The 11,534-nt window shown below is 45.3% G+C and overlaps 1 protein-coding gene across 6 annotated transcripts in view; it reads left to right on the forward strand.

Annotated features, from left to right (window-relative positions):
- The window catches only part of MITF (melanocyte inducing transcription factor), a 107,149-nt gene that overhangs the window by 11,162 nt on the left and 84,453 nt on the right, over window positions 1-11,534 (forward strand). For 4 of the 6 annotated variants that reach the window (XM_057366378.1, XM_057366380.1, XM_057366383.1 and 1 more), the window contains exon 1: window positions 7-196. In XM_057366378.1, the coding sequence (XP_057222361.1) occupies window positions 93-196 (104 nt within the window). In that variant the 5' untranslated portion in view covers window positions 7-92. Of the gene's footprint in view, window positions 1-6; window positions 197-7,475; window positions 7,787-11,534 lie in introns of those variants that run through there. The other 2 variants (XM_057366379.1, XM_057366385.1) reach the window with 2 other exon arrangements.

The following is an 11,534-nucleotide window of genomic DNA, read 5'->3' on the forward strand; positions in this document are numbered from 1 at the left end:
CGGAGCGGAGCGGGGCGGGCGGCGCGGCGGGGCTCGCTCGGCGCCGCAGCCGTAACCTCCCGTCTCTCCCTCTCGCAGCGGCCGCGGCGACGATGCAGGCGGAGTCGGGGATCGTGCCGGACTTCGAGGTGGGCGAGGAGTTCCACGAGGAGCCCAAGACGTACTACGAGCTGAAGAGCCAGCCCCTCAAGAGCAGGTGGGGCGCGGGGCGCGGGTCTCCGGCGGGCGCGGGCGCGGAGCATCCCCACGGCCGCTGCTGCGCAGCGGGGCGGCCGCCGAGCGCTCCCTGCCATAATAGCGGCGTTGTTGGCGGAGGGCGGGCCGGGCCCGCGTTATGTAAAGGGCATTGTTGGCCGTGCGGGCCCGGCTGTCACCGGGGCAGCCCCCGCCGGGAGCGGGGCCGAGGCCGGGGCCGCACCTGCCCCGGTGAGCGCTGCTGCCCGCGRCCGAGACCCTCCCGGCGGGGTCAGCGCGGAGCTGCGGAGGGGGTGCAAGGTCTTGTAGCAGCTAAGGTTGTTCTTGATTAATTGGCTTTCGGTTATTTTTTTTTTTGTTTGTGTGTTTTTTGGGCTTTTCCCCGAGTCTGAGAGCAGGTTTGTTACTTGCAGTTGCTTGGGGATTGGAAACTTTTGCTAGGTAGGTCACTTTCTTCCTAGAGTGTTTTTTCCCTGAAATAGACTCTGTTTGCTTATCTGGAGCGGCTGCGTCGCGTAGATATGCTCTGTAAAGGGAAATAAGGCGGGCTRTGTGTGTTTCCCTGCCTTGCGGGCTGTTAGCGACCCGTTGTCCGTCCTGCTGCTGGAAAAAGAAAGTCGGTGCTCTCCCGCGCCGTGAGCATCCACCTTGTCAGCGATGGCACGTTTCTCCTTCTGTTTATTCATTCAAAGAACCCTCCATTTCACCTCAATACTCACCTAAGCAGCACTCTGCTGAATATAAGGTCATTGCTGCAGGTGTATTGTGTTTGTAATCGAGTCTGCTGTTAGCCTGTCTCTGTATTTGTGTTTTAGTTTTGAACACTGCTCTTCGTGCATCTGTGTGCARCAGAAAATGAATGAGAATGTAAATACTAAAAAGTGCTAGAATGAGTTTAGATTGCACCGCCTGTCAGACATACTTCAAACTAATTAGATTACTTTCTGATCATCCTCTGAATGACTGAAGGATTGTAGGAAAAGGTGTTAAAAATTCTGTTGCTGTCAGTTTCAGGGGCTGAGAGATGTGGGACYACCTGCTGTGGCCTGTCTTCACGGCATCCTTGCCTCTCTGTGAGCCCTTGGTACAGCTCAGAAATGGTGCAGGTAGTTGTGGTGATGTGAAGCCTGACAGGCCATCTGACCAAAGTGCCAGAACTGCTTTGCTCCCCAAGGTTTATGCAGCGAAATTGCCATTTCCCAGGTAATTATCTGAGAGCCAGACTAATGTGCAGAGCAGATGGGGTTCACCAGCTCTGATGGGTTCCAGCTGTGATGGAGGCAGCTGGGAGACTCACAGGGCTTCAGGCTTAGTGCTTGTGTTGCCAGTGGAGTGCAGCATTCATGACTGCTGTGCTGTGGTCCAGGAGCCCTGTTTGTACCAGCTGAGTGTCCTAACTGGTGTGCAGGAGTTGTCCCTTTGTGGTTGCCCTGTTTGTAGTCAGCAGTTTGTCTGTGCTTTCCTGGTGTGAGCATGGATAGCAGGTYTGCACTGGAGCTTAGGTGGCAGGTCTGCGTTTGACCTTGCTCAGATGTTGCAACTGCTTTTAATTCCTGTGACTTGATGCTTTGGGACCCAAATGCATCCTTGTGTTGTTCCCTTCTCTCAGGGAGAAGTGAATGAATTCTGTAATGAAGCACTGGAGTATTTTAATGTTTTCTGAATGTTGTCACTTCAAATTTCCCCTGGAGTGAATTTCCCCAGTACATCCTTACTTGATACTCCTGCAGAGACAGCACTGTCCAGCTTCTGGGTTTAAAGGGACCCCTCTGTCTGTCATCCAGGCATTCTGGTGTTGTCTCAGACCTGATGGTCCTGATTTTTCCAGGAGAGCTTTTTGCRGGAGTGACCAGCTTGCCCCAGCCTGCCTCGTGTCCCTGTACATGTACCCATGTGTGTGAGAAGAGGGAGCCCCGAGGGTGGAATAACAATCCATGGTTTTTCTGGCAGATAGTGAACTGACATGTTAACCTTAGTGTGGAGCCTGCCCAGCTCACGTACAGCTCGTACCTCGAGGGAGAGTCTCAGTTGTCTTCCTGGTATTGTGGGAGATGAAGATGCAAAGGAGTCAGGGGCCCTGCCAGGTCCATATAAACCTGTCCCCGGAGCCAGGCTGATAAAACTTGACGATAACAGAGGCAGAAGTTGCTCACAAACCTGTTTGTTTCATGATTGTATCTCAGAGGGCTTCTGTAGTCCTTCAGCTTTGCTTAGGCCTGGAACCAGTCTGGCTGATGATTATCGAGGGTATCAGCATCACCCTGCTGCTTTCTCCTGTGGATGTAAATCAGGAGTAATTGCACAGCAGTGAGTGGAACAGCAGCAGGTCAGCGTGGTGTAGTTGTGGGACTGTGGCCATGGGAATTGCTTTCTTACCCTCTCCGCAGCCCGGCTCTGGAAAGTGCCTGGGGAGCAGGCAGAGCAGAGCTGATGTGAGGAGCTGAGTCTAAACAGCAATCTGCTCTTTTCCCTGGTGAGAACTGCTGATTTCCTAGCAACATTCGAGGCTTTCTCTGATCTTTTTAACCATAAGAGTTGAGAAGCATCCTTGGCTTACTCATAGCAGCTGAGATTGTGAGTACAGAGAAAATTCCATCCCGCTCAGAAATAGGTAAAAWTGTCAGTGCTCTGAGCCAAGAAGAAACAGTTTTGTTTACCAGTTTGATTCGGCCCTGCTGGTACTGCTGTCCTCTCAGTGAATCTCTCCTGTTTGCTTCCTTACAGATTTCTTGTTTTCCAGTATGTGACATCCAGTTAAAGATTTCTCCTCTCCAGTGAGCCYTTGCAGTTACTCCATCCCTATTTCATAATTCAAGTCTGCAATCCAAAGCCGCAAGGGGTCCAATAATAAAAGCTTTTTGCAGTAAATACTGTACTAACTTAGGCCAAGCCACAATTGAATGCTAGAGGCCAAGTTAAAATGTAAGCCCAGCAAAAGCTTTAATCACAGGGGGTGGAGAGAATACATGGGGCTGAGACAGATCAGTCAAACCCACACTTCCCAAACCCTCCCGCCTCATGGGAAGTTAGTTCCTTGGTCAAAGTAATACCTACATTCATGGGATCTSTGGAATTTGCCATGGTTGAATGTCTGTGAAAACTGATACGATGTTTCTATTGCTTTGGTTTCTCCAGAGTCACTCTTTGCTGTGGGAGGAAACTGGGTTTTAACACTACCCAGTAAGACAATGAGATCTATTTTTTCCCCCTCATATTCATATTTTATTCCTCTCCTGCCATAGTCACAAAGGATAATAGTTTTAATCTACAAGTACATACATTTAAATATGTATGTGTTTGTGTAATGAACAAGCAAATAAGATTTGTTTCCTGGTACAAGCAGTGTACAGTGAAATCGATGGAGTTTTATTGCCAAAAGTAAACACAGATCCTGACATGTCTGCACGCAGTCAGCAGGGTGCAGGAGGCTTGAGTTACATCCCTAATGTGGATTCTTTAAATCATTTGGCAGKGTTTTGGATGTCAAGCTGATATCTGGAGGTAAAGACTGTGCAGCCTGCCAGTGCACTGGACAATCTGAACCAGGCCAGGTGTGGCAAATGCAGCAAAATTTTCTAGATTAAATTGATTTTCTCTGTACTTTTTTTTTTCAGCAATGTGTGTCCATTTGGATGGCCTGTGTGATCAAGCACCAGCAAATTATTGTCAGCTGTTGTAATTTACTGCCTGCTCTTAATAAAACCTGCAGATGAATTACTGCTATTTGTGGCCTTTTCTGTTGCCTATATTTTCAGTCTGGTTGAAAAGCACCTGAATGATGCAGTTACTGAAGTATTTTTAGTGGAAGAAAATATTAGGAAATGCATTTAATTTGCATGATAGTTTCTTGGGAAGTTTATTTTTGTTTTCTGAGCAACAGCATTGAAATGTAGAGTTTGTCRTTATAAAAGCAGTGATGTCTTTATAAAATTCTCGTCATTCCTGCTGTCCAAAGGCCTTTTTTTTTGGTGCAAACTGTCAATGTTATATCAGCTGCTGCCTCCTCTCTGTCCAGTTCAGATTCTCTGTAAAGCRTCCCTTTTTGTTTTTTTCCTCTTACTTGATGCTTTACACTGAAGTCTTGATTAGTTAAAGCTTCCCTTTTAATATACGATGATTGTTGAGGAAATATTAATTTTGCCAAATAGACGCMCATTTTTTTAAATGTGTGCTTACTCTGGAGCCAAAGAGGACTCTTTTGAAGTGCCCTAGTGCCTTAGCCTGCAGATGATCAAATTTAATTTTGTAAATGAACTTTGCAGCGTGATTGAATTTGAACTTGATTACATTAGGCTTAGCATTGAGTTTGTGCCTTATTGGAGGTAGTCTTTTCATATTACTGCTATTTATGGATCTTATTCAAGTGTTTTATATTCTGGTTGGGTTCTGCAATGCAGTTGGTTCAAGCTACTGCTTATATCTGTTCCAGTTGTGCAAGAAGTGGAAAATATCCTTTATTTAGAACAGGTCACATGTTCTTGCATCCAGGAACCGTGTCTCAGTGTGATTAAAAAAAAAAATAAAAATGTATCTTGGAGGAACAGATTTAAAAAGTTCCTGAAATATTTTTCCGTCTGTTACAGAGGAACATTACATATTTTAAACTAAAAGGTAATAATAGCTGCGCTGGAAGTGCTACGTAGGCCAGCASTGCCTGAAATCAGTGGTAAAAGTCTGAACCGACGTCAGTGGGAGTAGAGCTAAGCCAAAAGTATGTCTCTGAAATCTCTCCGGTAACATTTTTGTGAGTGAGTCAATAATTCCATGTTTTTTTTCTGCACCTCAAATTYGCTGCACTGGGAAGGAAACCCTCACCACATATTTTTGTACTTCTTTTTAATTTTTGAAAGCAGTCTTAAAAGGAAAGGCTGCAGTTGGAGTGTCTATTGTATAAACATGTGGAGGCAATAAGTGGTATTTCCGTATATTTCTTTACACAGGGAGCTGGTCCTGCTCCCTGTCTGTAGCAGAGTGGTGAGAGATCCTGGGTGACCTTTTCTCTCCTGCAAAACTCTTGCTCTGTTATTTGCAGTAGGCCTTTGTTATTTAGCAAGGAAACAGAAATAGCCCATGAAATTCAGTTCAGCATTTGCTTTGATACGAACTATTGAGCGTCACCTTTTTGCTTCCCTGGCCTGCTTTCCTCGGGAGGGTTTTGTGTGGCTGCCAAGCTGATCAGAGAGGGCACAGATATTTTAAGGCCGAGCTGGCTGCACTGACTGTGCATCTTTTAGCAAGCACATGTGTTTGCTTTTTATTTATCAGGCTGCTGGCTGCGTTAGTTGTGTGTAAGTACACACAATATGCATTCTGCTTGAAATAAATCTGTACTTTTTTTGGTGAGCAGGAAACTTCCCCAGCTGGCTGCTGTAGATTTATAGATTCCAGGTGATAATTTGAATCAATACATTTTGTCTCTTACATGGCTGAAAATAAGSCTGTGCAGCCAGCCTGAGCTGATGGAGAGCTGGGCTGCCCCTGGTACTGCTCATTTTTCTGCATGTAGTGGAGGTCATTTCACAAGCTTCTGGTCTAGAATTTTTGGTGCTGCTGTGAACCCACCAGTTGTCATTAASAAGTTGTTGCAGAGGCTCTTGTGTCCTGTGTATGTTTTTATTTGGCACTTRGGGCAATGTATCAGAGGTCTTTTGCAGCGTGGTGGTAGGCAGCATGAGTAATWCCTGCTGTATGGTCTGGTCTAGATCTAGAAGAAAACTGGGAAGCAAGAGCAGAAGAGATTTGCAGATGTGCTATTTTGCAAACAAATTCTGCCTCTTAATGATGTTCTCTGATTAAAAGTTGATTGGGAAGAAATCAGTACAGCTGCTTAAAAGTGAGGGTACAGGAGAAACCTGTTCCGATGCTTAATGATGTGGTCCTCCTGTTTTGACGTTTGCTTTTTAAAGCAACATGCTTTAAGACTTTGAAAATTAAATARGAGTAGTAAATTTCTGTTTACTTTTCTGCTGAAAAAAAAAAATTGAAATTTTGTGTTGGCTGTTAATTGTCTTCTGTGAACAATCTGCTGTTTCAGTGTTGGGAACAAAATGAGAGTCCAACTTCCATTAAGCTGGTCAGGCTCTTGGCCATTATTGTCTGTCTCGTTCTATTTTGGATTCAGAAAGTTTTTGAAATACACAGGCTGTAATGTTTTTGCTTGGAAAAATTCACTGTCTTTTAATATAATTTTTTTGCTGGAACAAAGACAACATGATTAAGCAGCATGGCATGGCAGATTTTGCTGGACAGTTAACCCATTGCATCACTATCGTATTATACTAGAACTGTGATGATTTATTTTTAATAATCTCTAGTTAAACAGTAACAGCACAGCTAGTGGCTTGTGTGTAGTTTTGCACTTCATTTCATACTGGGAAAAAAACAGCACAGGGAAATGCATTTTATTGCATATTCATAACATAACAATGCCACTGCTTTATCTGCAACAGCTGTAAAAAAAAAAAAAAACACTGATGCTGCTTTGAGTGTCAAGATTTAAATATTCACTGGAACCAAAGTCTTGGAAGAGGTCAGCTTGTTCTCCAGCCCATCTGAGGCAGAATGCAGTTTTTGGGGCTCGCCAGCCAAGGCTCTCCTTGTTTGAGTGGGCATCAACAGTTTTGGGGTGCTTTTTGAAAGGCTCTCTCTCAGTATCTTTGCCCAGAAATTGAGCTTGTGACTTGCACAGGCCTTGGTCACTGTTGTCTGTGGGCTTCACCTGAGAATAAGTGTTACAGAGTGGTCATAGTAGCATCCAGGTGWAACCAGGATAGTGTGGGTATCACCTTTACCAGCACAAAAATGGTGACAAACTAAGGAAGGCTCACACTACAACTTCCAGCTAATACTTCAACCACTAATAGTGCCTTTGGATCGAGCTCATTTTTTCTGGTAACATCCCTGCTGCAAGGGCTGCTGTAATGTTTGTGTTAGCAGCTTTCTGCCAAGCATGCAAGCCAGGGGCTGGTGGTTTTTAGCTTTTTTTTCTTCTCTGGTAAGTGATTATGTAGAAACGCTCTGTAGGCTCCCCCCACCCTGACCTGCTGCTCGCAGCTGCTGCATGGACTGGACTGGCAGGTTGAAGGGCAAAATTGTGTTGCTGTGATATATAATTACTTCTTCCAGCATGAGCCAACAGAGCTGCTTGCTGTGATGATTGTTACGTATACTGCTATGTAAAACAGAATGCAAGTGTAATGTGGGGTTTGGGCTAGTATTTTAATGTTGTAATTAGCTGCCTCTAACCGTAAACAAGTTTTTTTTTTAAATCAGTTCCCATGAAGATTATTCCTTTACAATGCAGGCAGACATACATTTGCAGATGTGGAGTTTATGAATTCTGGGTTCCTTGTATAAATGAGCATAAAGAACAGAAAAGTGCCRTTTTCTCAGGTCCTTTTTCTCTTACTCTAGAGCATCTCAGGTGCGGTGTCAGGTGGCTGGAGCCCAGTCCTGCAGTTGGTATTTCATAGGGATATTACAGCTCAGAGAAACAGCTGCACTGGGGACAATGCTGCAGCTGCCACCTCTGGGAAGACCTGGATTTATCCTCCTTAACTGCTCCCCCAAAGAAGCTGATCTAGCTTCACAGGTACGTTGCACCTTCCTTTGTGCTTCTCCTCTGGCACAAAATGGGYATAAACCCACCTGAACCTGCAGTTTGGGCTGGTGTGGCCTGGGGGAGAGTGTTGGGGGTCTGTTCTTCTCAGACCACCCTGTGAGGTTGCTTGTGAAGAGAGCACTGAAGTTTTGGAGAGTTGGAAGGATGTTTGTGTCTGTTCAAACCCTACAGAGGCAATCTTTATCTTTTGTGCAAGGATTATGTGCCTGGTTTGGCCTACTGTTACATTGAAGAATTTATTTTGGGTGAATTCTGAGAAAATGCAGATGAATATTGGTATTCTGGGTTCCTGGAAAGATGGTGATAATCTCTGAGATATTCAGGTGCTGGAATTTTGCCAATTTTGATGTGTTTAAAGCAGCAAGATGATAACAGTATATTGTTAAAACATGCTTGTAACCCGAATGCTGAGACACTCTGTTTTCTTTGCAAATACATGACAACACAAACTGCTGCAGGAATAGGGGAAACAAACAGGGCAGGGGCATTGTGGTCTGGAGGTCAGAGAAGAGTAACAAGAAGTGGGAAGAACTGGAATGTCCCAAGTGAAGGATGCTTTGTAGGATGGAGACAGGAGCAGTCAGTGGTTGTTACTGATCTTGCTGCCAGCCATCATGTTGTAATATATAAACACATGAAGGAAACAGCAACTACTGTGATCCTTTCTGGAGGAGAAGCAGCCAGCTAGAAAACTTGGGCCGGAGGTACTATTTGAGGGTGAGAAGATGGGAGTGAACTTTTGAAGCTGTGAGATGGTGAGAAATTGTGAAWATGGGCAAGGGGAACATGTGGTTCTGGAGCTTCAGACTGGGAGGTCGGAATGATGCCATAGAAATGGAAAAGGATCATTGAGAGACCTGAGTGGGAGAGCCTAGCTGAGCATGTTTTGTGCAYATGTACTATTTCCTTTCAGGATTCTTAAAATAAAGGAGAGAGCTTGTATAAAGTATGACTTTGGAAATGCTTTTTCTGGATGTGTYGCTGCATGGTAATATGCAGCTGTAAAGCCAAATTAGGAATACAAACCTTTTCTATAATGTTGGTGAACTTCAGCCTGGATAAGTAACCATTTCGGCCTGAGAAAATGAAATTAAAATGGTAGTGACATGTGTACGCATGCAGCAGGGAATGATCTTAGAGAAAAGCAAAGGGAAAAAAAAAAACCTGTTAGGGGCTGTTCATTGGAAGCTGGAAGGCGTTCAAGAGGGTGTGGGTCTCTTGCAGTGTGTCCCCTGGGATGCCATTAACCACTGTGTTTGGGTTTCTGCTCAGTCTAGCAAACTTTATTTTATTTGTAGTAAACATTTACAATTCTGCCCAAGCTCAGCCAGCTCAAGGCACATTCCAGCTGTCAGTCTGTCTGGTCAAGCCACAGGCATGGTTCACAAGAGTTGCTGGAATCATTTATTTATTTACTGCTGTTGTATCATGAAGGTTGCTATCAGATAAATAATTATTCCACCCTTGGAGAAGGTACATTGTAAATCTGCTAAGCTGCTCCTTTGTTTGTTAGGCTTGTGCATAATGAGTTTGGAATTTAAGATTAGTAGTGTGCTGTGCAAACTGCTCATTTGGTGACCTCATCCTCGGCTGGGCTCGCCTGCCCCTCCACCTGTCACATCCTGTTGGACACTTGGGGCTATGTTCATTAGGGGAACTTTGGGGTTAGCCTTGCGTCATCACATTTTTATGTGTTCTGTTGCCTAGTGGAATTTAAAAAAAACCCTATGAGGTGGGTGTCTGGGTTCCTTAAAGAACCTGGGGTGGCCTCAGAGCAGGCTGGTGRACACTGGCCTGTGGAGTTTGGGAATGCAGAAGTCAGCCAGGGAAGGCTGCAAGAGGCTGCTGGTGATGCTGAACGCTGTCCCTCAAAGATCTGGGTGTCGGGTGCAGGGGAGTTGTTGCTAAACCTTCCTCGGATGACGTGCCCAAGGCAGGTGTGCTCTTACAGAAATGAGGAAGAGCAGGTACTATGACATCCCCCTKCCCCAGCTTTATCCACTCAGCACATAAAAGTTTGGAGTTCCAGTCCTGACTGTGACTCAAGACACAGGATTGAAAGTGCCCACCATGCTTGGGAGTGCCCAAAGCAATAAACCATGAGCTTTGTGAGGTGTCTTTATTTGCAGAAGCTCCTCCATTTTGCCTGGTATTGTTTGAGCCTAGTAGGGGCAGGAGTGATTTGGTCTAACACAAAGGAGAGAGTATTTGCATTGGATGGTTCTCACTTTGCTCCAAAAAATAATTGCTTGTATAAAGTGGAACAGCTTTACCAGGAAGCAAGTTAGATGTGCTCAGAAATTAGATGGTTTTCAGCTCCATCTAAAAGGTAGTTGTCCAAACTTCTGTAGTTGAGGTCACAGCATGAAATATGGCAACCTGCTCAAAGTAAGAGTGGTGATTTTTGGGGCAGAGATWGTTGGATGAAGGGAAGGAGTCTGGAAATGTTGCAGGAGGGCAAGAAGTTGAAGGATGGTATAGACTCTGATACCCAAAAGGCTTCTCAGAGTGTTGTGTGTTGGTGAAGAAGCTTCAGGCAAAGGTGGGTATTAAAAGTGACGACAAACATACGTTAGTTCTTAGGAGTGCTTCATTTTTGGGGAATGTGAAGTCATTTGTGGTACAGCAAAAGGAGCTGGAATCTGTGTAGAAAGAGGTTACTGAGGAATAAGGTGAGTAAGGCAGGAGCTGAATTAAGATTGTCTGTATCACAAACTTGTTTTTTAATTTAGCTTGTTGCACAATTTACAGTTTCAATCTAATTGCAAAACTACTCTGCAAGTGATAATTTGGTTCCCAACTAATGCAACTTTTGATACTGTACAAAGCTGTGTAGTAGGAGCTGTTAGCCCTGAAGGTGCTGTGGGCCAGGAAGGACTTGGTGTTTTYCAAGTGTGTCAAGTAATGTAAAAATCTGTAAAATGGATCTGCCTGTTAGGAGGATCTCAGAGATGCTGGAGCTACCCCTGAAAACGAACCAGGGTTGGCTGGAAAGAGCCTGGTGCTGCTGCTGGACATTTTCARAGCTGGGGAGGGGTTTTTTCTTATTTGCCAAGGAATTAGCCACACTACCTTTACAGCAGCCTYCTGCTTTCTGGCAGAGATCCCTCTGAGCAGGCAGTAATTGCTGTCTTTCCAAAGCAATCCTCYTTTGTGGAGGAGTCATAATTATCCCTCACTTAGCCTCTCTAATGAAGGTGCTTGTAAGAGTTGTGCTGGGGTGCAAAGATGTCCATAAGGCAAAATTCCCCTCATCTGTGCCTGCAGTGGTGTCTTGCCCCAGTCTGGGACGAGTGTTCTTGGTTCTCAGGTGGGATCTTCAGGGACTTGCTCTTTGAAAATGGGCACCATTTGGCYTTTTGCTTTGTAGTACCATTTGAGAGTGTGAACAGCCCTGCAGAGGAGCTGGTGCAGTGATCTTGTGTTCCTGAATGCTGCTCTGCTGTGCTCAGAGTTGCACTGGGCACCAGCTGCATGAAAGGAGGAGAGAGAAGGTGGCTGTTGCAGTGAGCTCTGACCTGGGGCACCCAAGGGCGGCTTTATCAGCTGGTGGTCCCACCATCTCCATACYCAGAGCTGTTCCTGGGCAGCCTGAGCAGCTGTTTGGGGAAGGCACAGAGGCTCAGGGGAGCTGAGAGCTCCTGCTCTCCCCAAGGACTGCAGTAGCATCACGGCACTATCGCTGTGCTTCAGTGCTCAGCAGGGCCTGGTGATGCTC

This window comes from Malurus melanocephalus, unplaced genomic scaffold, assembly GCF_030028575.1.
Source record: "Malurus melanocephalus ecotype Western Australia unplaced genomic scaffold, MMel_1.1 scaffold_64, whole genome shotgun sequence".
Classification (NCBI taxonomy): domain Eukaryota; kingdom Metazoa; phylum Chordata; class Aves; order Passeriformes; family Maluridae; genus Malurus; species Malurus melanocephalus.